The sequence below is a fragment of the Crocodylus siamensis genome, chromosome 1 (genome assembly GCF_052110815.1).
Source record: "Crocodylus siamensis isolate JL-2025a chromosome 1, ASM5211081v1, whole genome shotgun sequence".
In the NCBI taxonomy this organism is placed as follows: domain Eukaryota; kingdom Metazoa; phylum Chordata; order Crocodylia; family Crocodylidae; genus Crocodylus; species Crocodylus siamensis.
The window spans coordinates 290,437,821-290,465,464 of NC_143395.1; the positions used below are offsets into that span (position 1 = coordinate 290,437,821).

At 44.9% G+C, this 27,644-nt stretch overlaps 1 protein-coding gene and 1 pseudogene across 1 annotated transcript in view; one reads left to right on the forward strand and one right to left on the reverse strand.

The window, feature by feature from the left end:
* The window catches only part of LOC149874601 (interleukin-5 receptor subunit alpha-like), a 71,651-nt gene that overhangs the window by 23,151 nt on the left and 20,856 nt on the right, over positions 1-27,644 (forward strand). Inside the window, exons 5-8 of the mRNA XM_090064446.1 lie at positions 389-533; positions 1,675-1,783; positions 2,466-2,653; positions 12,455-12,591. Of these exons, the coding sequence (XP_089920572.1) occupies positions 389-533; positions 1,675-1,783; positions 2,466-2,653; positions 12,455-12,591 (579 nt within the window). The remainder of the gene's footprint in view (positions 1-388; positions 534-1,674; positions 1,784-2,465; positions 2,654-12,454; positions 12,592-27,644) is intronic.
* LOC149874602 (uncharacterized) lies at positions 25,309-27,150 on the reverse strand (annotated as a pseudogene).

The window sequence follows — 27,644 nt, forward strand, 5'->3', positions numbered from 1 at the left end:
TATAACACTTGATTTCAAGAATTTAGGTTGTATTGGTTTTCTTTTTAATAAACAGTTATATCATCCAGGCATCCTAGTTTTCACTGATTAAAAAAAAAACAAAAAAAAAACCTGCCAATTTTTGCATTAAAAAAAGTAACCCAAAATCCACATTTTTCCATGATTAAAATGAAATCTCACTAATATACCTTTCCATATATATAAAATACACACACACACACACACACACACGTATGTATGTATGTATATAATCGTGTAAAAATGTGGATTTTGGGTTAGTTTTTTTTAATCTGAAAACTGGGGATTTAAATCCGAGAAAACCAGGAGCCCCAGATATAACACACCGTCCTGTTAATCATACTGTAAATCTCCATTTTCTTTTTTCCAGGAAAGAAGTTCAGAAACGGAAAAGAAGATAAGTCTTAATTTATATCCTGGCTTTGTTGCTAAAGTTAAAACACAGCTTCTTTTGAGTGGAACAAGGAAGGTTATTTTGGAGAGTAACTGGACGGAGTTGATTTACATTACTCCTGGTCAGTTTGTTTTCTCCATACTATTAAGATATTAAAAATACATGACAATAACCTACCTCAGTTCTAAGATCTGGCCAATGCTAACCATTTCTTTTCTATGCACTATTTTTAACACCTGAGGTTTACCATGATTAGGGACCTACCAAACTTGCAATTGTGTGATTTTTGTGGAAACTGTGAATTCAGACAGGCTCAATGAAAAATGACAGGTTCCATGAAAAATGGTGGGTTCCATGATTTTGGTGGGCTTGCTGCTGCTGTAAAAACACCCAACTTACTGAAAATAAAATGCTGGCTTTCCAGTCATGCAGCCTGCTAGGGGGAAAGGGGGTGCTATCGGAACAAAGGGCTGCTGCCCCTTACTGCTGATTGACTGAGAGAGCTACCTGATGCGTGGCCTCACCCATCTCCACCAATCAATGGTGAGGGGCAGGGCTGCATGCCAGACCACCCTTACAACCAATCAGCAGTGAGGGGTGGGGCCGTTTGATGGACAGCTTTCACAATCGGGAGTGAGAGGTGGGACTCCTGGGGCCTCCTTGGCCAGTTAGAGGTTTAGGGGGCCCATTTTGCTCAGCCCATGAAAATGGTGGTTGGCCTCAGGATCTCCACGCGAAATTGGCCAGCCATCTCCTTGAATTGGGTAGACTCCCTAATCATGAGGGCAATATAAAAACATTGTCTCAAAGCCAATAATCTCATTTCATAGTCTACACAGTGGGAAAGATGGGTGAAGTACAATGCTTCTACAAATATACTGCCTTTGCTCTACAGAGTAAAATGAAGAAACCACCCATTGTTCCCTTGGACTTCCTTGGCCACTGCATTGTTTATGGAGCTTTCCTTCCATGGCAGATGGTTGCTACAGAATCAAGAGTGTGGTTTTACTTAGCTACTGCAAGATAAATTGTTCTGTCTGCAAATGGTTTAATGGAGGAATTCCTGGCAAAACAAGTAAAAATATTATCTGATTCCAACTGTTTTGGAGGTAGTGGCAGACATGTCCTGTCACTTTAGCTATTTTAGAAATTGGGATCCATCTTTTTATCTCTCTCATAGATTTGTGCTGGGACCTATCATAAGAAACAATGTAAAATTTGCAACAACACCTCATCTTGTTTTGTTTTTTTTTTGGTTACAGTGTATATTCAAAATCTCTCATGTGTCATATACAACATTTCTAATTTAAATTGTACGTGGGGTATTAAAACAGAAGCTCCTGAAGATGTTCAGTATTTTCTTTCCTATAGGTAAGAGCAAAGGCGGGCAATTATTTGGGCCCACAGGCCACATAGGCAGTTCTGGGGAGCTGCCACTGGACAGTCAGTACCTACCCCCACAGCAGCCATTGACAACATGCCACCGCCAACAGTGCACAGGCCCAACCCTGATGTGGCCTGCCCCGCCTTTCTAGGCAGCCCAGGTGCCCCCACTGGCTCCTTTTGGCTGCCACTGCCACTGGCCCAAGCCCCATGGTACTGGCAGGGACCCACATACACGGCCCCAACCCCAGCCAGTACCCACTCCAGACTTAGCCCAGGAGAGTGAACCAGCTCTAGACCAGCCAGAACCTAGGATCACAGCCCCAATGCTGGCTTGCTCTGCACCTGCTCTGGACTGCCTGTTCACACTGAGCAGTGGCAGTGGATGAGCAGAGGTTTCTGTTCAGCCATCCCCCCACCACTACCAGCCCCCCTCCCCCCCCGCTCCGCTGCATACCCAGGAGGCCGCAGAACATGCCATGGGCCAGGCAGTGCCTAATTCAAGTGGGGTCAAGGGACTAGCTGCAGGCTAAACAAAGTCCTTCCACAGGCCAGATCCAGCCCCTGGGCCATATTTTGCCCACCCCTGGGTAAGAGTCTCATTTAAACAAGAATAAAGCAATACTCAAAATCTTCTGAGCTCTAAAATACTCTTATTGGCTTCCCACAGGCACAATAAAAGAGATTATGAATGCCAGCTACATTTTAAAAATATAAACAAGAAAAACACTGGTTGCCACTTCAAAGAAGTATATTTTATACCTCCAAGCAAAATCAAATTAAACATATCTGTAAAGGATTTAAAAAATAATTTAGAAACACATACCTATTACAAAGCCTTTATCCCTCAGAGAATAGGTAAGTGTTTTCTGTTACTGTGAACATTTGATAAAAATATTCAATGTGATTTCACTGAGGAAGACAAGTATGACTGTTCATGTACATTAATGTTTGGGTAAAACTTCTGCAATCTCAAAAGCTGATATGGTCCAGAAAAAGTATTTTTGTCTCTAGTATACAATACTTATTTGTAATTAGAGCTCCTTGAAAAATGATAGATTATTTATGAAAAGAAATAAAAATATTGAAAATATTTGTTCTGCACTTTTTGAAAAGCAGTGATTTATTTTTAAATTTTGACTATCTTCATAGTTTTTTTCAATGGAAGAGATTGACTTTTACCCTTAATTTCCTCCTTCTTGTCCTTTCTCCCCCTCTTTATTTCCCCTTTCCCCCTTTTTTGCACTTGAAAAGCAGTAGGCAGAGAAGAGAAAATTGAAAATAAATAATTTTCTTAATTTTGGAATTATATTTGAAAGGAAGATTTTTCATGAAGAATTCTATTTCTAGGGTTTTTGTCAAAATTATACAATTTATTTAAAGACAGTGAACTTGAAATGATCATTTTTGCTGATCATATAAGTTTATCTTTTCATTGTCATAAATTTTTATAGTTGTCTAAGAGGTGAATAGCTTTGATAGTAGGTGTTGGTAGTTTTCTGTTTAACTTTGATTCACATTTTTGTTATAAATATATAATTACCCTTAAATGTTGATTATAACCTCAGCTATGATGCTTAAAGCGGTTCGTTTCTCTGGAGGCCACCAAAATCACAGACACACACTCATTAGATGGCACAAAAGGTGTATTTGCAAATAGGGTCAGAGCAGAGTCAAGAACTCAGATTACTCTGAACCCACCAAGGAATTTTGCAGGCTGTATTTATCTTTTTCCTCCTGGGCACGTGTGCAGAAACAGGAACTCTTACAGCTCACTTCCGTTTCATACAAGCATACATGTGGTTACATCACTACATACATCGCATGTATAGTATAATTAACTACTTAAGTATGCAGGGCAGAGAGGTAAATATGCATCAGCTAATTAAGCATGCTCAGAGACTACTATAGGTCACCAAGAGTTCAACGCCCCCCCCCTTTCAAGGACACAGTCAGTTGAATTCCAGCTTCTGTAATCTGTATGAGAGGCTAGGGAGAAGCTGGGGGAGAGTCTGCGATTTAGTATAAGAAAAGCTGTGGCAAGGCTGGGCAAGGAAAAAAGTCCTTGGAAGCGTTTCTTTCTTATCAGGTGCAAGATGCAAGCTGTGCATTTCTAACAATACTCCATTTCTAACAATATTCCCCCCTTAAGATGCTTTCTGCTCCCCATTTTCATTTAGGCAGATCAAGATAATTATGAGGAATTTTTCTGAGTACAATGACTTTTGCTACAGTCTGCGCTTTGAGGGGGACTGCTGCAACTTGCATCCCTTCAACTGTGGTGGTTATCAATCTAGTGACAGTACTCTCCTAATGCCACTTGGGAAAGATCCCAGCTGTGGTTCTCATCCCATTCTTGACCAGTACTCTTAACATCCGCCTTATCACTTACCAACCATTTTGGGGCCAAAGGAAAAGCCCTCCAAGGCCACTGTTCTCCGGCCTCTCGGAGTCCCCCACAGGCCCAGCAGTTGGTGAGATTGAAGGTACCTGCAATTCTTTCCAACATGTCAACATACAAATTTGTCCCTGGGGGAGCAATTGGGGGAAGCGGGGATATAGGCTGGCGGCTAGGGCTGCTCAATCCTGCTTCTCTTACTACATAGATAACAACAAGGCATATTAAGATTCCCACCACATTCTCCCTTTCTTGAGATAAAATACAGCCTAAACTTTTTCTTTTTACTTTCTTGTCTAATTTTCTGAACTTTGATTAAGCCGTCTCAGGCGCACTTGGAGATCACCAGTAGGTTCACAGCTCCACTTGCTGGCTTCTTGTTCTGAGGACGACTCAGCTCCCGGAGTGAGTTCTTCCTGGGAGTTGGCGTCCTCTGACGCTCGTGGATGTCGTTTCACACAGGTATGGTGTATCCAACGGTCATGGCCAGCAATCTTTACAGTGGTGTGTGTTGCTAGAAGTACCTGGAAAGGGCCACTCCACCTCTCAGTCAAAGGTTCCTTTTTCCACCGCTGCACCAAGACCCAGTCTCCTGGGCAGAAGTCATGTACCGGTACGTCTAAAGGCAGACGCTGAAAGGAGGCTGCATACCTGTGAAGAGAAGACAAGACAGACTGCAAAGCAATAACATACATATGAAGCTCGCTATTACTTAATTCAAAAGTTACATTTTCTCGCATCCCAGGAGGTAAGACTCGAGGGGGCTTGCCAAACATAATTTCATATGGGGTTAATTTAATGCCCCGTCGGGGAGTGTTTCGAATGCAAGTAAGAGCTAGAGGCAATGCTTGAGGCCACTTAAGGTGTGCTTCAATACAGATTTTGGTGAGTAGAGTCTTTAAGGTCCTATTCATGCGTTCCACTTGTCCTGAACTCTGTGGTCTCCATAGTGTGTGTAGTTTCCAAGTGATCTTGAGAGCTTGTGCGACTTCTTGAACTACCTTTCCCACAAAGTGTTGTCCTTGATCTGACTCAATGGATTCAGGCAGAGAATACCGGGGAATGATCTCCTGCAACAAATACTTCACTACTGTAGCCGCAGTGGCAGTCCTGGTGGGCCATGCCTCGACCCAACCAGAGAGCTGGTCTATCATGACAAGTAAAAACCCATGACGTCCGGACCGTGGGAGCTCGGCAAAATCAATCTGCCATGCTTGTCCAGGGTACACTGCCCAGGGTCTACCTCCCATTGGCACAGGGGGTTTCCTTCAAGGGTTTACTTTCTGGCATGTGATGCACCTGGTAGCAATACGCTGAGCTTCTACATGTAGCCCTGGGGCTACTGCTTGGCGGATCACTAGATCACCCATAGCCAAGCCTCCCATATGGGTTCTTGCATGAAGCTGATGCAGCACTTCCCGAAGCAATGGCCTGGGTATCATGACCTTTCCTCCCGGTACTATCCACCACCCCTGGGAGTTCTTTTTTGCACAAGCTTTCTGTGCAAATTTATCTTTTTCAGGGGAATGCTGCGGGACTAAATCCCGGACATATGGCCATATGGCATGGGACAAGGCCTGCCTGGATACTTCCTCCGCTTCTCCACCAATAAATGCGGCTTCCTTTGCTGCTGCATCAGCCTTTGCATTTCCAAGCTTATGCTTTTCCTCAGCAGCCTTCCCATGGGCCCGCACATGAATGACTGCTACCTCTTTAGGCTGGTGGAGTGCCTCTAGTAGCTTGATAATCTGGGGGCCGTTAGCAATTTTATTCCCAGAAGCAGTAATGAAACCCCTTTCTTTCCACAATAGTCCGTGTGCATGGACCGTAGAAAAAGCATAGCGAGAATCAGTGTATACATTAACCTGCTGGCCTGTCCCCAGCTGTAATGCTCGGGTGAGCACAGTGAGTTCCGCGGCCTGTGCCGACCATGAGCTCGGCAATGACTCCCTCCATACTACCTTATCCAAGGTTACCACTGCACATCCTGTTTGTCTTTTTCCATCGATGACAGAGTTGGAGCTGTCTACAAAGTATTCAGCATCTGGGTCTTCAATTGGGTCCTCAGCAAGATCAGGCCGCACCTGTGTGGTTTGATTCAGGACCTCAAGGCAGTCATGCGTCGGTTTCCCTGGCTCTGGCAGCAAGGTTGCAGGGTTCAAGGCTGTAGTATGTTTGAAAGTAAGTCCTGGATTAGAGAGCAAAAATATCTCATACCATGATTGTCTGGAGGGGTTGAGAAACTTTCCTCCCTCAGTCCCTAGAATCTGGGGAACTCCATTTGGGGTGTGTATTTCCATATCCGCACCCATGACTATCTTCTGGGCTTCTTCAACAACCACTGCTGTGGCTGCCACAGCCCGAAGACAGGCTGGCCACCCGAGTGCAACTGGATCTAGAACCTTTGAGTAATATCCCACAGGTCTCCAGGTTAGGCCCGATGGCTGTGTCAGCACCCCTGATGCGACACCTCAATTCTCATGAACATACAGTCGATATGGCTTTTTACTATTTGGGATGGCCAGGGCAGGGGGCTGGGTTAATGCTGCCTTAAGCAGATCAAAGGCATGCTGCATTTCTTTATTCCATTTCCATTTAGTGAGACTCTCCTTAGTCAGTGAGTCATACAGTGGTCTAGCCTTTCCACCATAATCTGGTATCCATAGTCGACAGAACCCAGTTAGCCCTAGGAATGCCCGCAGCTCCTTGGGTGACTTAAGTGAGGTTAGACCTTGGATTGCCTGTATGCGATCCGCACTCAGGGCTCTGACTCCTTTTGAGAGCTTATAACCCAAAAATGTAACCTGAGGCTGACATATTTGGGCTTTCTCTCTAGAGACTTGATATCCTTTTTCCCCTAGGGTGTTTAACAGTGACCTGTGGCTTCCTCGCAGAGTTGCAAATTTGGGCTTGCAACTAGCAGGTCATCCACATACTGGAGGAGAGTCACTGCAGTGTGTGATCCCTTCCACTCCTCCAAGTCCTTCTGAAGGGCAAGTCCGAAAATATGGGGGGCTGCTATGAATCCTTGTGGAAGAACTGTCCACATGAGTTGGGCTTTATGGAAAGTATCTGGATCCTCCCATTCAAAAGCAAACAATTTTTTACTCTCTCGGTGAAGGGGAATGGAGAAGAAAGCATCTTTCAAATCTAGCACTGAAAATATTTCAGCTTCCCCCGGTACTTGTGTCAAAATCGTGTGTGGGTTCGGGACTACAGGATGGTCTGAAAGGACCTTCTTATTTACTGCTCGCAGGTCTTGGACCAGTCTGTATGAGACCCCATCTGCCTTCGGCACTCCAAGGATGGGGGTATTATACGGTGAGGACACTTCCACTAGCCATCCGCACCTCTTGTATTTCTCTATTAACGGCTTGAGTCCAGCTCTGGCCACTCGGCTGAGTGGATACTGCTTTACCCGAACGGGCCCCTCCCCATCCTTGAGTATGATCCTTACCGGGGAGACCGACTTAGCTCATGCAGGGGTTCCATCAGCCCATACCGAAGGGTCTACTCCAGTCATGTGATCTTCAGAACTTACTACAGGGCGTCGGTCCTCCAGGAGAGCCATCTGATAGTTCGAGCTCTGCTTGACAGGTAGCTGGACCACCATCTGGTCGTCTCTGAAAAATATCTCAGCTTGCAATTTTGTGAGTAGGTCCCACCCAAGTAGTGCAACCATGCAACTTGGAGAATATACAAAGGAGTGCTCAAGCAAATGGTCCCCCACTTTGGTGAGAAGCGGCTTACAAACAGGGAGTCGGGATTGCGTTCCCTCAATCCCTTCCACAAGTACATGCTGTTCACTAGTTCCTGCACAGGGGTTTTTTTCTGGAATCATTGAAAATGTAGCCCCAGTATCCACCAAGGCTTCAAAGTTTTTGCCACCAACCCTAATGGTTACCATGAGATCTTCTCGGGCTCCAACCCGAAGGGTAGTGGTCTTAGATCCCCGTCCCCTTCATTCTGTGTCCTCACCCTTTTCCTCTGCCCGCATGAGGTGACCTGTTGGTTCACCCTCTCTCTTCTCCTTTAACTTTGGGCATTCCCTCTTCCAGTGTCCTTTCTCCCTGCAGTAAGCACAAACGTCTGCTCCCACTCTTTCTCCTTTCCCTTTCTGCATCCCAGCCTTTCTAGGGTTACCTCCAGTTATAGCAGCTGCCAGCGCTGCCATCTGTCGCTGAGCCTTTTTATCCTCCTTGCGCTCCTGCATATGCTCACGATTCCCATATGCCTTATATGCAATTTCCACCAGCTCTGAAATCAGTTTCCCGGGACCTCCCTCAGTTTTCTGTAACTTCTTATGAATATCAGCAGCGGATTGACCAATAAACATAAGATTTACCATGTGTTGATTATCTGGGGCTTCTGGATCTAGGTCCGAAAACCTGCGGAACGCCTCATACAGCCTCCCGAGGAAAGCTGAGGGATCCTCTTCTCTTCCCTGTCTCACTTCATACAATTTAGACAGATTAGTAACCCGAGGCACTGCCTTCCCCATTGCTTCCACTATAATTTCCAGATACCGTGCACTCAGCTCTCTTCCTTCTGCAGTATGATTATCCCATCTCAGTTCCTCAACAGGGCAGGTATCACGCAAGGTACGACCAGCAGCTCCCTCCGCTTCTACCCTGGCTGCTGCAATGCGCTCTGCCGTCCCCAACACTAATCTTCTCTCCTCCGGGGTCAGGAGGGTTTGGAGCATTATCTGGACATCAGCCCAAGTGGGTCGATGGGTTTGCCCAATAGATCGAAACAGGTCCCTCATCTTTTCAGGGTCTTCACGAAAAGAGGGGCTCTGATTCTTTCAGTTAAATAAATCTGAAGTACTAAATGGGGTGTAGAGAAAAGTTGCATTGCCCCCCTCTCCGATAACCTCTCGCATCGGGCAATTCAGCACCGGCTGTGATTCTACAGTCTTGCGCAAATAATAGCCCTTATTCCCTGATTCAGATGGGGCACTTGGCTGAGGCTCACGCTCTGAATCATTAGGTATCCTTTGATACGCCGGTGGTGGTTTCCCTGAGGGAGGGAGTGGTGGTGCAGAGGGACTGGATCCCGAGGAGGTGTCTGATTCATCCTCGCTACCTGACAGGGTGACCAGAGAGCGGGTCCGATACTCAGCCAATTCAGAATTCCCCCCCTCATTAGACTCAGGGAGTACAGGTGGTCCTCCTCGAGTCTTTCCTTTAACAACCATCTCATGAGACTTTACTAAGCATTTCTTAATCCAAGGTGGCTGATTTTGAACCACCCACAACCAACAATCAATATAAGGAAATTGATTCCAATATCCGTTCTGCATAACTATTTCATGGATATCTATCACTTCTTTTACTACAAAGGATCCTTTCGGGGTCCAGTGGACCCCAAATGTTGGCCACTCGAGTTGACAAAACTTAATTAAATCACCCTTTTTCATCTTCACTCCATAATCTGCCTGCTTTGCAAATTTACTGAAGTTTTGTAATATATAACTTAAAGGCGTATCTGAGTTTTCTACATGGAAGCGACCCGCACCCATATGCCCACAAAAGTGCGTCCAACGTACACCAAATACCAAAAGATCCTAGTTACAGACGGTTCGCATATACCAGGCCGAAAATTTCCCAGTATTAAACCAAATCGAACGCGTCTTTGTTCCCGGATCCAGACCAAATTGGGCAAGGGAATTCATATACTCACTCAGATACCCCAGAGATCTCGATCAGAATGCCGGAATGTGTGTCTGGCATCCTCAGAAACCAAAAATTTTGCACAGGAGCCTTTAATCTCTCGGGTACCCCGACTCATGTCTCAAACCCCCTGGGCGAGCCCAAAAAGGCAGCTCGGTGCGCACTCCCCGTGGTGGCAGAGACGATCTTGTCACTGAGCCCCGAGGTGATCCAGAGATGTCCCATCTGGGGTGCCAGATTGATGCTTAAAGCGGTTCGTTTCTCTGGAGGCCACCAAAATCACAGACACACACTCATTAGATGGCACAAAAGGTGTATTTGCAAATAGGGTCAGAGCAGAGTCAAGAACTCAGATTACTCTGAACCCACCAAGGAATTTTGCAGGCTGTATTTATCTTTTTCCTCCTGGGCACGTGTGCACAAACAGGAACTCTTACAGCTCACTTCCGTTTCATACAAGCATACATGTGGTTACATCACTACATACATCGCATGTATAGTATAATTAACTACTTAAGTATGCAGGGCAGAGAGGTAAATATGCATCAGCTAATTAAGCATGCTCAGAGACTACTATAGGTCACCAAGAGTTCAAACCCCACCCCCCCCTTTCAAGGACACAGTCGGTTGAATTCCAGCTTCTGTAATCTGTATGAGAAAGGCTAGGGAGAAGCTGGGGGAGAGTCTGCGATTTAGTATAAGAAAAGCTGTGGCAAGGCTGGGCAAGGAAAAAAGTCCTTGGCAGCGTTTCTTTCTTATCAGGTGCAAGATGCAAGCTGTGCATTTCTAACAATACTCCATTTCTAACAGTATTCCATTTCTAACAGCTACACCAGAGAAAATCAAAGCAAAAAGTAGTCCGTTACTGTTGTTTCAACTTTGCACCACTGTAAATTATTTCAGAACACAGCCCACACCCAAAGCTGAGTCTCATCTATACTCTGAGTGACATTCTGATCATATTTGTATTGATTTATATCAGTGGCATTTCACGACATTACTTGAAATTAAATTATGAGCAAGTCTGGCCCAAGCGCAAGATATCCCACTTACAAGAGATTTCAATTTGGAATATTGGTTTTTGAAGTGAATCAAAACAATTTTTAACTTCCTGTGAAACGGAAATTGTGAAATAAAACCCAACACAAAACAATAGAAACATGCATGATGTTTCTGAAACTCCCTCGAGGCTGCAGCAACAGAGGGCCTTGTTATACATTGCACTTTGAACTATTCAAATGTTGATCAGTGTTAGTGCTTCTCTGTCTGTCCCTCACCTGCAGAGCTGTGACTTGTCATTAGAGGGCTGGTGAGCAGGGTGATTAATCGGGATCCTGGTTTTCTCTGATAAAAAAAAAAATCCCTAATTTTTGGGTTAAAAAAAGTTACCCCAAATCCACATTTTTCCGCGATCAAAATGAAATGCCACTATCTCTCTATCTATTTATCTATCTATCTATCATAAACATTAGGGCTGGAGTGGACCTCACAAGATCATCAGGTCCAACCTCCTGCCCAAGGGGCAGGGAGTCAGCAGGGGTCAAATGACCCCAGCAAGATAGGCATCCAAGTTTTTTTTCAAAGTATCCAGAATAGGTGCTTGCACCACCTCTGGGGGGGAGTCCATTCCAGGCCCTGGGAACTCAGACAGTAAAGATTTTCACAGTACTGTGGTGTGTGCAAGCCACGCTAATTAAAAGTGCCTGAACATCTTGTGTATCAGCATCCCCACACTGAAAAGTGGTAGCAAGTCACTTTGAACCAAAGCTCAATGAACAAACTTTAAAGTACCCCACTGCCATTTTTCAGTGTGGGGACGCTGATACACATGATGCTGGAGGCTGCTGGTATGCATTAATTTCTGTGCTCCAGCAGACTTGATCAATCAAGTCTGTTCTGATGTGCTGTATTTACAGCATAGACATGCAGTGAGGCTGCTCCAATATAGGAGCCCATTAGTGTCACCAGTCTAGGCACACTTCGCATGCTTAAGTAGTTCTTAAACAGATTTTTTTCCCATTTAACAAGCTGTTTGGTTCTACAGCTGCTAGCTTATGAAGTTGCAGCCATCCAGCAACAATAAATGCATACACAATCTATCATGCATACCAAAATGGAGATCTTTGTCCATAATGGTCTGTTAATAATTTAAGAATGGCACTCATTCCCCAAAAGAAGGCAGATCATGGGAGAAATCATGCTATTTTCAGAGTTGCAGTGACTTCCACAAAGCACTGCAAGTATCCCACAATGCACTATTCAATACACAAAACATAGAGCTAGCAACAGCCCAAAGGTCTTTGGGACACTTGTCTGCAATGCTGAGTACACATTTCAGAGGCTATCCTCTCATGGGGAAACTATGATTCAGTCTTGCGATAGAAGCTGTCTCTTTATCTTGGTGAAGTTATTGCATGCCAGTAAGTATGTAACAGCTGCAGTAAAGCAGCTTCCTGTGAAATAAGCCTTATCCTGTGTCAGTTATCCCAAAAATGTAAATAGTGTATGTTACTTTGGCTGTATTATATTCATATGAACACATACTGAAAGAGTATGAAATGCTTACTCCTCTCTGCTTATTTTCAGAAAAACTGAACCCTCCAAATAATGTGTCCATTGCCCTTGAAAATGGAAGCATTCATATTTCCTGGAAACATCCACCTACTATTGGTTCCTCGGAGAGGTCCTGCTTTACATACCAGGTGAAAATTAAAGATCTAAAGGTATGCAGTTTTATGTCAATACATTTCTTAACCAGCTCTATGCCATCAGGCCACCACTTAGGTTAATCTTGATAAACTTCTAAGAAACCCCAAGTACCTTTGAGAGTGACTCATTTTTGACCACTTTCACTTCTAAGCAGAGCTGTTTGAAGAATGCAGACCTATTTTCATTTGGGAGTGGTTTAAACTCATTGCAAAGGAACTGATTTTTGTTCATATATTTTAATTGAAAATATTATTAAACCTACTACAAAACAATTATTGAAATGTTTCATTTGCTGGTGAATGAATTCAATAAGATAAAAAATATGAAATACATCTCTCTTAAAAATAAAATAAATGGTACTAAATGGGAAAAGGAAACTCTAAAAAGTGCTGAGACATCTCTATGAGAGAACTTGATTAAGAAAAAATATAACAATATTTAGATTAAAAGTATCCAGTATTTGCTGTTGATTAGCTTTACTTCTGATTAATTGATATTCAAATCATCCTTGGGCAATATTATTCTACTGGGTACTGTTGGAAGTTGTTTTTCACATTACTTATGGTTAAACATCTCCATGTGACTTATTATTAAACATTTCATGTTTTGTAAGAGAATGAGTAGCAGACATTTTCCCATGGTCCAGATTCTATGCTGCTATTTTAATATACTTCTTTCTTAATATTCTCATGCAGTTTAATTTTTTCTCTTTACAAAGGTTTTGAAAAGAGCTAGTGGGGACTCAGCTCCTCAAGGAACCTGTGTAGGGGAATTCCCAGGGGTTCATCCCTGAGCACCAGGGAAAGCAGAATGGCCTGGTAAAAGCTGGAGGCGTTCCCTACTTACCTGCAGGGACATCGGTGGCAGTGGTGGATGCAGCAGCAGCCGTGCTTTAGAAGTGTGTGCTCACTGTGTATTGGTGGGTGCACCGAGGCATCTGGTAGAACCAGATGTTCAGTGCCAGCCTGGGGGGAGGAAGGCACAGTGCAGGCACAGTGTAGCACAGGGGCAGAACAGAGGCTGCTCTGGGAGCAAAACACTCAGCTGTTCCCTCCAGCGCTGGTGAGGGAAGCAGCTTGAAGACTGAGTGCTTGGAGGAGCACTCAGCACCTGGTACCCAGGCATAGGGAGAAACAGGGGGCACATGATTTGGCCTTGCTGGCCAGGGAGTGGGGGTGCCGAGTTCCACCCACCCCCAGGATTGGATACCTCCAGTTTTGCCACCAGTGCTGCAATTGGCTTCTGGGGGACACCCCCCAGCTGGCAATCAGCCACTGGCAACTAGGTCAGCAAGGAACTGATCGTTGTGAGAGAGTGGTACTGATGGTTCCTTAATGAGACCTAAGTCAGGACCTTTAGAGAAGTGTGGCCAGCATGTGAGACATTGCCCAGCAGGGCCAAAATTGATTTATTAACTCTGTAATTGACTTACTGTTCTTTAATTAACCTGGTAGCAAAAAGTGTTAGTGACCCAGCAGGGCTGAGTGAAAGAAATGCAGGGAGGCTGCCTAAGTGGTCATTGAGCCTGACACAAAGGCCAGAAGTTCCTTTTGTTATATTGGGAGGACAGTTATTTAGTCAGGAAAACATTGATACAAACCTGAGAGGTGTCTCTAAGATGAAGACCCTGAAACTTGAAAACCAGGACTGAGAAACTGCTTCTGTAGACTTGATCTGGCATCAAGTGCCTGGATATTCTTTGTTCCCTCTTTATTTAATATTGGCCCTGGGACCTTAAACACCTGGCTGGCATGTAGATAGGGAAAGCAGGAGCCCCACAAGAAAAAATATCCACACACAGAGCCCCAATCCAGAGCCTTCTGCTTATTTAAATAAAATAAAGATATGGTGGGTGAGACTAGAAGGGTGGCTCCTAAGCATGTGTTTTAAGGCCGAGCTGTCAGCCTACAAGTTGAAGACTATAGAAGGCTCATGCTCTCAAGCTTGGTGGTACCGGCCCTATCTCGAGCTCTGGGTACACTCTGGCAGCTTCATTTAAACTCTTCTCACTAGTTCTCTCATATTCACAAATATTTCCAGAGGCTTTTGTTCTCCTGAGTTAGGAGAAACAACCTAATTTGCCTTAGACTCCCCACAAGATAGACTCCTGTTAAATTAGCTCTTCATTTATCTAAACAAACCCTTAACAGGTGAGTCAGATAACCCATAATAGCTCTCTGGATCAGCTGGAGGTAAAAGGAGCCCGATCCATCCCAGTTTATGAGGCTTCTGGTTCCATATAGGAGTAATGGCCAAAATTCTCAATCCCTTTTTTTTGTCCCAGGTATGAGCTGAATCTTATGACCATCTTCCTCTCTCCAAATAATTCTTTGAAGTAGCTGCCCTCCTAAAGTATGTTGAAAAGGATAAGTGGTCTTGTGAAACATTTTAGTTGGCTTTAATGGAAGGACAGAATGAGAAAACATCCACAAGCAGAGCATAGAGTGGGGGCATAGGAGGATACAGGTTATATCACAATTCTTGGGAAGCTTTAGGTTCATCTGATAAAAATCTCCAATTCTGGGGTTAAAAAAGTAACTCAAAATCCACATTTTTCTGCAATCAAAATGAAACACCACTGTGTGTGTATATTAGTGGCATTTCATTTTAATCATGGGAAAATGTAGCTTTTGGGTTACTTTTTTAACCCCCAAATTGGGTATTTTTTAATCAGAGAAAATCAGTATCCCTGCTGATAAGAGAGAGGAAGAATATTCAAGGACTCTCATGAGCCTAATAAAAAAGTTTTAATTTTAGTTTGAAGAAAGCACAAAAATGAGTAATAAACAGGTAGTGAATTGGTGTTAAGACTAAAACCAAGTGGGCAGATGGGAGGTGACATTGCAATAGGGTAACAGAAAAAACAAGGTGGAGACAAAGAGAGCAATTTGGCAAGCACCTGAGATGGCTCTAAAGAAATGGCTTGGATACAGGGAATAAATGGGAAGAACTTCAAGTTTAACAACACAAACATAACTTGGATTTAATTGGCAACATAGAGACTTGGTAGGATAAATTACAGCATTGGAATATTGAATTAAAAGGGTGTAGTTTGTTTCAGAAAAACAGACAAGGAAAAAGGATAAAAGTACTTCACAGTATATCAAGGATGCATGAATTTGCTCTGAAGTCCAGGAAGGGATAAGAGGAAGACGTAATAAATTTTCCTTGGTGAAGATGGAGCGTGTTGGAGACAACTTCCTAGTATACGTGTTAAAGAAGCCAACTAGGGGCCATGCTCTTCTTGACCTGTTGCTCACGAACAGGGAACAATTTGTGGGGAATGTAGTAATGGATGCCAACTTGGGAAGAAGCAACCGTAAGATGACTACTCAGGATTCTGAGGAAAGGCCAGAAGGATAGTAGCAGGTATCAACCCTGGACTTCAGAAAAGCAGACTTTGATTCAGTCAGGGAACTGATGGGCAGGATCCCCTGGAAGGCCAGTCTGAAGGGGAGAGGAATCCAGGAGTGCTGGCTGTATTTTAAAGAAACCTTACTGAGGCAGTACGAACAAACAATCCCAACGTGCTAGGCAGATTAGCAAGTATGGCAGAAGACCAGCTTGGCTTAGCAGGGAACTCCTTCAGTGAGCTAAAACACAAAAATGAAGCTTATAAGAAGTGGAAACCTGGACAAACAACTAGGGAGGAGTATAGGAGATATTGCTTGGGCATGCAGGGATGAAATCAGGAAGACCAAAGCACAGCTGGAGTTGCTAGAAAGGGACGTGAAGGAGTACCAAGATGGTTTTCTACAAGTATGTCAGCAACAAGAAGAACAGAGAAATTGTGGATCCTTTTCTAAAAGGTGAAGGCAACCTAGTGACAGAGGATTCAAAAAAGGTTGAAGTACTCAGTGCCTTTTCACCTCATTCTTCACAGGCAAAGTCAGCTCCCAGACTACTGCACTGGGCAGCACAGTTTGGGGAGGAAGTGAGCAGCCAACAGTTGCAATAGAACAGGTTAGGTACTATTTAGAAAAGCTGGGCATGAACAAGTCCATGCAGCCGGGTGCACATGAAGGTGCTGAGAGAGTTGGCCAATATGATAGCAGAGCTGCTGGGCATCATCTTTGAAAACTCATAGAGATCAGGAGAAGTCCTAGATGATTGGAAAAGGACAAATATAGTGCACATCTTTAAAAAAGGGAAGACAAAGAACTACAGACTGGTCAGCCTAACCTCAGTCCCTGAAAAAATCATGGAGCAGGTCCTCAAGGTATTTATTTCTAAGCACTTGGAGAAAGTGATTAGCAGGGATCCTGGTTTTCTCTGATTTAAAAAAAAATCCCCAATTTTCAGGTTAAAAAAAAAATCCAAAATTCATATTTTTCCCTGATTTTAAAATGAAACACCTTTAATACATAAATGTATATGTAGTGGTGTTTCATTTTAATCATGGAAAAATGTGGATTTTGGCTTACACCAGGATCCTTGGTGATTAGGAACAGTCACCATGGATTTTCCAAGGATAAGTCATGCCTGACCAACCTGATTGTTTTCTGTGATGAGACAACTGGCTCTATAGATATGGGGAGACTAGTGGATGTGATATACCTTGGCTTTCACAAGCCTTTTCATACCGTCTCCCACAACATTTTCTCAGGTAAGCTAAGGAAGCATGGATTGAATGAATGGTCTGTAAGGTGGAAGGGAAACTGGCTGGATCATTGGGCTCAGAAGGTAGTAGTCAACGGTTCAATGTAAATGAGTCCATTTTTGGCTAGGAAGGCCAATCCTAGAGCCACAAATGCCACAGGTGGCAGTTAAAGGGAGAGTTGGACTACAGTTTTCTTGGTCTTGTTTCTTTTACTTATGTTTCTGTTGTTTTGTTTTCTCCAGGGCAAGATGGTTTTCCTTGAAGTAAGATGTCCTTCTCTCACAAGACATCACCACGTAGCCTTGTCTTAGGCTAGCTTTTTCCAATTTGTGGTGTCAATGCCACACTTAATGTTCACCTTATGGGTGTCCTTGAAACATTTCCTCTGGCCCCCACGTGTCCTTTGTCTTTGGCTGACTTCGAAGTATAGAAGTTGTTTTGGTACATGTGTATCAGGCATGAGCACACAGTGTGCTGTCCACCGCAGCTTATATTGAATAATTAATACTTCCATACTGGTAGAGTTTGTGTCAGTGAGGACACTGGCATTTGTGTGACAATCTTCCCACTTTATGCCAAGGATCTTCTGGAGATAGTACTGGTGATGGCATTCCAGGCTTTTTAGGTGGTAGTGTTGGCTACAAAGGACCAACATACAGGATCATCATAAAATTCTAATTTATTAGATGGATGCAAAAGTCAAATCATAAACCTTGGGGCTGATCCCCTCACACACACACACATTCACAGTAGCTAGCTATGAACACTAAGCACCGATGTCAAGACACACGTATCCCCAAGTGCTGGAGTCTGTCGTCGATGGCCAGTCAAGGCTTCTTTCAGTGTGATGTTGCTTTGGAAGGGGGTCGCCGGCTGGTCCTTCTGGCTGGGCAGGCAGGGTGCTGGTCAGGTCAAAGAGGGTGCCTTTTATCCCTCTTTGGCAGACTTTGGTGACTCGCCAGTTTTCAGGCTTACCCAATCCAGAGGTCATTGACCTCATGGGACGTCCCCCTTGGTGGTTGCTGGATGGCAGCTGTCAGCCCTACAGGTACGTGTAGTCTTGGGAGTCTGTTGATGAAACTTGATTAATGCACTGCTGTGATGAATAGGGTTCTGGGGGCAGTTGATCAGGGGTTATTCAGTCCCAAGATTCAGTCTTCGGCATTGATTATTTCAAACTGGGGCTTCTGTACCTTTAACAGTGACGTTTCAGGGAGTTCCTGACTCTATATTGATCCTTTCCTCTCCTTAGTCTGTGGTTTCATAGGTGTTAATTGTTGCTCATTAGCTTGCTATCCTGTCTAGCTACTGTGTTATGCAGTCAATCAAAATTCATTCAGGGACCCACTCCATGCAGAGAAGCTGCGGTTTGATTTCTGCACTTGCTAACATTGTTACATGGTACAACTTACTTTTCAACTTAAAGAACATTTGTTATAAGGTTTAAAAAGCATAGAATATAAAACATAAAAGGGTGAAATGCCATGGCACATACAACAAATAAACCAAATACAATGGGGGGGAGGAGGGAGAGACAACATACTGATGCATAATACTATTTTTACCCATAACAGTATCTACATACTATATTTTTATTACAAGTACACCATATATAATATAATAAAAGAAGAAGAGGGAGGAAAGAAGAAAAGGTAGAAAAGAGAACGCATCCCCCAAAGGGGGCAAATACTGCAAAAGGGGCTTTTTGCTATATGGAGAGGCTCCACATTGGAGTGGGGGGGCAGGCAAAAAAAAAGGTTTGCTACATTATTCCCCACCTTGACATCGGCTGTCAGGTTGATGTCACTATAATATTCGGCCTAATGCTTTAGCCTCATCGATTTTATCATGTACAGTACGTAGGGTGGCAGTGAGTTTACTGTACAGGACTACAGTTAGGAATGTTAAAATTATCATTAGGGTGTACTGGGCAAACTTCTTTGATTTTTGGTGAGTACCTGGATGACTTGGTGGTTATTAGTTTGGATGATAGTATAGGTTTTGTTGGTTTGGGTCTATAATGCTTATAGGGCTTTTTAGAGTTCTGGGGGTGTGGTAGCATGTCTGAGGGCTAGGGGGGTGGGGATATAGTGAGGTGAACTGGGTAAGTTTAGATTGAGAGACTGTACTATGGGGTGATTGACTGATGTAGCATGGTCCTCTTTATGTACTGAATGTCACACCCAGTGATGGATTTGACATTACATAGACAGATGTTGTGTTGCAGGCCAGTAATATTATAAAATTAATTCACTGTAATAGATTGACAAAGGGTATGGAGACAAACACATCCAAAACCAATGCTGACAAGTAGGGATTGAGCACTGGGATCTTTGAACATTACCTAGGGACAAATTGAAAAATCAGGGTCAAAGCAAAGGGTTTGGGACTGTAACACAAGTTCTTCACAAGGAAACTGGAGCCAACATTCTCACAGTTCTTGACCGTGATGGCTTTAAATTGGCCATTAGGTTGTTTTAGAGCCCAATGTTTGCCTGTCTGTGGGTTCATAAAAGTGTCATTGATCAGGCTCCCCAATGTTATGATTGGGAATACTTGATTTATTTTACCACTAACCACCCCCGTGATTATAAGATTGGTGGACCATAAATTTGGATCAAACCCAAATCATATTAGTTGGTTTCCTAGTTTCATAGTTTCTAGGGTCGGAAGGGACATGAGTAGATCATCTAATCTGACCCTCTGCCATGGCAGGAAAGAGTACTGGGGTCAAACGACCCCAGCAAGGTGTACCTCTAGCCTCCTCTTAAAGACCCCCAGGGTAGGAGCCAGGGCCACTCCTCTTGGAAGTTGGTTCCAGATCCTAGCTGCCCTGACTGTGAAGTAGCGCCTCCTGATATCTAGCTTAAATCTACCCTCTGCCAGCTTGTGACCATTATCAGTGCTCATCAGGGTGAGCACTGATCAGCTCATCTGATGCGTATTTTCCGACAGCACAGAGTCATTCTTTCCTGCTAGCCAAGATGGGTGGCCTACAGGGTGAAGAGATTGTTCACCCAATTCCTCAAAGGTCAGTCTGTTTTATTCCTTTACTCCTTGAACCACTCTTCTCATGATGAAGGGAAATATCCTCTTAGGACAAGGCTAGATTCAGGGTTAGGTTTATTTTGCCTCTTCGAACAGTTTCAATTGTGACACATGTACCCATTTCTCAGATTCCCCTTTATCAATTTGGACCACAGTTGGGCTCAATTGATTAATGATAGTGAAGAGTCTGACCCATTTGGACTCTAGGACATGTGCCTTTGGAGTGAGTCTAAGGTATATGACTGACTGTCCAATTTCCCATAGCGTTGGAAGCTGTTTGAGCTGCTTATCCATCTGCAGCTGAGCTTGCTGAATAACCTCATTAATCTACAGCTCCTGCTGCCTCAAATGATATGGGAGCTTGTACTCATTCAGTAGTTTCTGTGGGCTGTGGATTGTCCAGGCTCTCTGGGTATGGGATAAGCCCAGTGGGTATTAGAGCCATCCATTTGCTAAATAGAATCTGGTAGGGCTGGAGGCTGGTTCCAAAGTGGTTCCGGCTCCGGACAGCAGCTAAGATCAAAGGAAGTTTAAGATCCCAGTCTCTACCTGTTTGATTTACCACCTTCCTTAATGACTCCTTAATTGTCCTATTTATCTGCTTTACCTGCCCAGATGCTTGAGGGTGGTGGGGAATGTGCCACTGCTGCCTGATGCTTTAGGCTTGCAGCAGCTGTTTGACAATAGCAAATTCCCACCATTCACACAGGCTCCTATCCTGTGTACAGGACCTCCACCTGATGCAGGAGGTACATGGTCCCACTACGGGGAATGCTTTACTGGACCTGATATTGGCAACAGGGGATAACATGGTAGGGGACCTGCAGATCAATGGTCACCTGGGGGACAGTGACCACCAAATAACAGAATTGGTGTGGAGTGGGTAAGGTAACTAGCAGGGTGAGTGTTAGACTTTAGAAAGGTTGACTTCAGCAAACTCAGGCATTTAGTCAATGATGCACTGCAGAGTAAGAGATTTGGTTAGATGGGAGCCCAGGAAGGGTGGCTGTGCCTTAAGGAAACGATCCTTTGGGTACAGAGGAAGACGATTCCGATGCGGGGGAAAAGGAGCCAAGAGGCTTCCTTGGGTGACCAGAGAAATCCAGAGCAGCCTAAGGGCAAAAAGGGGAGCATATATGCTGTGGAAACAGGGAGAGATTACTAAAGAGGAGTATACCTCCTCAGCTCGCAGTTGTAGGGAGGCAGTTAGAAAGGCCAAAGCTACCATGGAGCTGAGGATGGCATCCCAAGTTAAGGATAACAAAAAATCATTTTTCAGATACATAGGGAGCAAAAGGAAGGCCCAGGGTGGAATAGGACCACTACTTAATGGACAAAAGCAATTGGTGACAGACAGGGAGGACAAGCCTGAACTCCTCAATGAGTTCTTTGCTTCAGTCTTCCTAAACAAGGGGCAAGACAAGTCTCACAATGGGATTGTAGAGAAGCAACATCTGGGTGCCAGACTACCAAGCATTGACTCTTAGATGTTGCAGAGTCACTTGGAAGGCCTGGATGTGTTTAAGTCGGTAGGTCCAGATGAGCTCCATCCAAGGGTACTGAGGGCACAGCCACTGGCAAGAATATTTGAGCACTTGTGATGCATGGGACAGGTCCCAGAGGACTGGAAAAGGGCCAATGTGGTCCCTATTTTCAAGAAGTGGAGGAAGGAGGATCCAGGCAACTATAGGCCAGTCAGTCTCACCTCCATCCTTGGCAAAGTCTTTGAAAAGATTATTAAGTCTCACATATGTGAAAGCCCAGCAGGAAAAATTATGCTGAGGGGAAAACAGCACAGGTTCGTAGCAGGTAGATCGTGCCTGACTAATCTAGTCTCTTTATGACCAGGTTACAAAACACCTTGACACAGGAGTAGGGGTTGATATCGTTTACTTAGACTTCAGGAAGGCCTGCAATACGGTATCCTACCCCATACTGGTGAACAAGTTAAGGGGCTGTGACTTGTATGATTACACAGTCCAGTGGGTGGCAAATTGGCTAGAGGGTCATACCCAGAGAGTGGTAGTGGATGGGTCGGTGTTGACCTGGAAGGGAGTGGGTAGTGGAGTCCGGCAGGGCTCGGTCCTTGGACCAGTACTCTTCAATGTCTTCATCAGTGACTTGGATGAGGGAGTGAAGTGTACTCCATCCAAGTTTGTGGATGATACAAAACTGTAGAGAGAAGTGGACACACCGGAGGGCAGGGAACAACTATAGGCAGACCTGGACAGGTTGGACAAATGGGCAGAAAACTATAGAATGCAATTCAACAAGGAGAAAATGCAAAGTGCTGCACCTAGGGAGGAAAAACGTCCAGCACACCTACTGCCTAGGAAATGACTTGTTCAGTAGCACAGAAGTGGAAAGGGATCTTGGAGTCCTAGTGGACTCCAAGATGAACACAAGTCATCAGTGTGACAAAGTCATCAGAAAAGCTAACTGCACTTTATCATTCATCAGCAGATGCATGACAGACAGAACCAAGGAGGTGATGCTTCCCTCTGTCAGGTGCTGGTCAGACCGCAGTTGGAATACTGCGTGCGGTTTTGGGTGCCACACTTCAAGAGGGATGTGGATAACCTGGAGAAGGTCCAGAGAAGGGCCACTCGTATGGTTAAGAGCTTGCAGGCCAAGCCCTACAAGGAGAGGCTAGGGCAGCAAGACAAGGTTGAGAGGCGACCTTGTGACTGCCTATAAATTCATCATGGGGATGCAGAAGGGAATTGGTGAGGCTCTACTCACCAAGGCACCCCTGGGGGTCACAAGAAACAATGGCCATAAGCTAGCAGAGAGCAGATTTAGACTGGACATTAGGAGGAACTTCTTCACAGTTAGAGTATCCAAGGTCTGGAATGGGCTCTCAAGGGAGGTGGTGCTCTTCCCCTACCCTGGAGGTCTTCAAGAGGAGGTTGGATGGGCATCTGGCTGGGGTCATCTGAACCCAGCACTCTGACCCCCTGCATAGACAGGAAAGACTGGAGGATCTATTGAGGTCCCTTTTGACCCTAACATCTATGGATCTATGAACAGCTCCGGTGAAATGGCAACCTTGATTTGAGTCAATAATTTTAGGAGCCCCAAATCTGCATATTGCTTCTGTCCACAGGTTTTTTGCTGTGGCTTCAGCAGTGTAGGTTCACATGGGGAATGCCTTGCCCCATCCACTGAAGGAATCTGTGATCACCAGGAGATACTGGTTTCCCCTGGCTGTGCGGGGAAGCTTATCAATGTAATCCATTTGGATTCATTGCCACAGACCCACTATCTTCTGGTGGAGAAGTAGCCCCATGTCCTTTGGTTTTGCTCCCTCCCCTGCACAGTGTAAGCAGTTCTGCACCCACTCCTTGACATCTTTACACATCCCTGACCAGTAAGCAATCTCTTGCACCCTGGCTGTAGTGGCTTCAGGTGCTTCATGTCTGAGACTATGAGAGGCACTAATAATTTTCTCTCTGCAATCCAGGGGTGGTACCCATCTAATCTCCCCAGTTCCCTGATGAACAACATAGTCCTCCTGAATTATCCAGTTTTGGTGGCTTGCTGAGATATTCTCCCATTCTCCTTTCTTTGCTGCAGCATCTGCTAATTGGTTCATCTTGGCTTCTAAGATGTCAGTCTTTAGCAGCCTCCACAGGGGCTGAGTAATTTCTGCAAATTGGTATATGTGGGAGTAGAGAAAGTTAAAACCTCCAAGTAACACTCGCAGGGAGTGAGGGTCCTTGGGAACCGGCATGTTTAATAAAGCAGTGACCTTCTGGGAATCAATCTTTTTCCCTTCCAGCCCCAGTCTTACACCCAAGTAGGTTACTTCTTGCATGATTAACCGAGCCTTTGTTCTGCTGGCCCTGAACCCAGTTTTCCAGCTATGAGCCAGCACCTCTCCGTGCATTCCTTTACCTCCTGCTTCTGATCTCCCTATACCAATATGTCATCTATGTAAGAGATCACCCTTTCCTGATCAGGTTCAGCTAAACTCTGGAGCATGGATACAATGTAGTGGTGGGTTATGGCTGGGATGTTGTGAAACCCCTGTGGGACTCGGGTAAAGGTGTGTTGTTTCCCTTTAAAAGTGAAAGCGAATTAGTTCCATGACTCAAGGTGTAGGAAAATTGCAAAAAAAACAGTTGGCCAGATCTATCACTGAAAACCATCAGGGACTCTCTTGTATCCTGCTAAGCATGGCAGACATATTAGCTGCTATAGGAGCCATGAGGCAAGTCCCCTTGTTAATGGCTTGATAGTCAATGGTTAGTATCCATGATACCGTGTCTGCCTTTAGGACAGGCTATATTGGGGGATTACATTCCAAATTGTTTTCTGTTAGCACTCCCTGCTGCAGTAGATCTTCAATAATTAGCTGTATGGTTTCCTCTGCTTGCTTAGGAAAGCTATACTGTTTTTGAGGAGGCACTGGATCTCCTATGATTTTAACACAGACGTTGATCCAGCTGCAGTCACTTTTACTTTTAGCCCATACTTTAGGAAACTGCTGCACCCACTCATCCCCCAAGTCAAGGCTGATGGCTACAACCCCCTGCACCATTCCCACCTCCAATATGGGTTAGTTTCACAGGGCTCCCAGGGATCAGCTGTCTGTGCTCGTCACACAACCCTGTTGGCCAGATCCAGAATCCAGCCCTCCCAGTTGAACAAGGGGGCTCCAAGAATCAACTGTTCAGTGGAGCCCCCTTGTTGAACTCCATCTATATTGATGCCTTGGGGTCCCTCCGAGAACTGGATACATGCAGTTACCCCCCACCCCTACACGCAATCCCACCTGTTTCCTGCTCCGTGAAGGACCGGAATATGATTTGATCGGTTTTAAACTGCTTCAAGTCCCATTTTCTTCTAAATACATTTAGCACAGCTCCAGTATCCAGGAGTGCACTGGTATGCCCTTGGGTTCCCACCATAACGGGTACTCTGGGTCACCCTTCTGGATCCCAATCAAGGGTCCCCAACTTTACCCATGAGCCTGGGCTTTGCTCATGAGTCCTGCTATGGGGGCCCTGTCAGTGCTCTTCAGGGACCAGTGCTGAGGCTGCTATTCTATTGGACTGGGAAGGTGTTGCTTCTGCTATGCTCAACTCTGCCATCCTGATAAGCTAGAGGCTTCCCACTCCACTTTTCTTTGGGTTCTCCATGCTGCATTAAAAATTTTCACACTGCTGCCCAAATTTCATTGTCCCCCTTTCTTTCCCTGGTTACTCTTGAGTTAACTGACTTTGCCTGGGGCGTTGATTTGGACCCCTGCCCCTCCTGTCAGATTTGGGGTATGCGCTCTCATTGGAGTAAGTAACCATATAACTTGGTGTGTCATTGGGCTTTTCTTTGAACTGGGTGGCTGCAATCGCAACCCTCCCCCCTGTCCAACTAATCACTCTGCATCCTGAGCCCAGGTTAGGATTTCCTCCACAGCATAATTCTGGGCTTCTCAAAGTGGCCCCATTAGCTCAATTATAGATTGGTGTATGCCCTCCTGCACCTCCTTCCAAAACCCTGGGGGATAATCTATATCTGATATATCAGGTGTCCGAGGGGAAGCACCGACTCTGAAAGCAGCCCCAACGTAACACACCAGATTACATAGTCCCTCACAGGATCCCCAGGGGTCTGGCGACTTACCCCATGCTGTCCTTTAAACATTTTTCTCCCTAGATTAATTCCCAAATCCATTATACTCCAGGGAATAGTGTCTACCCCAAAGCCACTCTCAGGGCTCATTGCTGTCTGAACCTCTGGAGTGGCACAAGCCCTTAATAGGTGGTGCCATTCACAGGTACTCAGGGTTTCACACTCCACTACATTCAAGAATTTCTGCAACCACTGTCCCAAATTCCTGATGTTAGCAGGTCCCAGGGTCTTGCCCAAGGTGGCTAGATCAGCTCCACTAAGGGGAAACATCACTTGTGTGGTCTCCCTAGGGTTGCCCTGTGCATCCCAAGTAACTGAGTTCCGCATGATTGCGTTCACCTCAGGAACCAGAGTGCTCTCCTTTTTGGACTTAGGGTCGTTAGAGGAGAATCTCTTATGTCCTCTGGGTCTTACAACATCTCCATACCCCAAATCTCTCTTGGATTGAAGGGGATGTCTAGATCCCAAGTTTGGTCTCCCTGGATAACAGCTGCTACTTGCAGGCTGTGCTTCTGGATTTTCTTTTTCAAGCAGCTAATGGTATTTAGAATGGGGCTGTGGTTTGCTTTGGCTCCCTTCGCAGCTTGGTTTTTGCTCATCGTTTTTACCAAGTTTTGCAAGGCTTCTCAGCTAAACTTTTCTTGGTCCACTAATTTGCAATTGCCAGGCATTGTCTTGATTTATCTTTATCAATTGCTCATTCTCTCTTTCCAAATTCCTAGACAACCCCTTTAGAGTCTGATTACTGGTTTCCAACTGGATACATTAATCTTTTAGAATTTGGATTTGCTCCTCCTTTTCCTCAATTTCAGAGGCTCACTGAGCTTTTTCCTCAACTTCTGTTTTTACACCATGCCACAGTAGCCAGACGAAGGCACTATGTTGCCTTTGAGCCGAGGGTCCCTCACAAAGGCAGAATTTTTCACATTGGTCCTCCATGTCCCCTTTGGAGAAGCCTGGAGCACACACATCCTCCCTGCATGGGCTGGGTCCAACCCTCAGAATCTCCTTATGTAGGGGGGAAAGTTCCTCCCTCCATACCCACCAGGGCTCTTGGTCTCCTATGTTAGGGGCCCTTTTCCTAAACAGGAACATTTTCCTAAACATACTTGAAGCCTTAACCCCAAACAACAAAACAAAACAAACAATTCTGAGCCCTCACGCTCCCCACTATTTCCAAACAATGAAAACAAAATGAAACAAAACAAACAACTCCTGAGAGTCAGTTTCCTTGAGCCCTCACACTCCTAACCCTTCACAGGAATTCCCTCACCAATTCCCACTCCCTCATGGACGTGGTCCTCCCCTGTCCCTCAGGCTGGATGTGGGTTCTATCTGTTTCCAAATCCTGAGTCCTGCCCTCCCCTGTCCAGCAGATTGGGCAGATAACCAAAGCCCATCCCGTTGGGTGACTATAACCAAATGCCCACTCCTCTGTGGATGCGGGTTCTATCTGGAGGGACACAATTACCAGTCACCACAATCCATCAATAATCTTAGAATTTTGCCTGTGTTCTCCACCAGATAATGTTGGCTACAAAGGACCAACTCACAGGATCATCATAAAATTCTAGCTTATTAAACAGATGCAAAAGTCACATCATAAACCTTGGGGCGGATCCCCTCAGACACACACAAATTCCTGCACACACACACACTCACAGTAGCTAGCTATGAACACTAAGCACCAATGTCAAAATACACCTATGCTGTCCCTAAGCACTGGAGTCTGCTGTTGATGGCCAGTCGAGGTTTCTTTCAGTGTAATGTTGCTTCAGAAGGGGG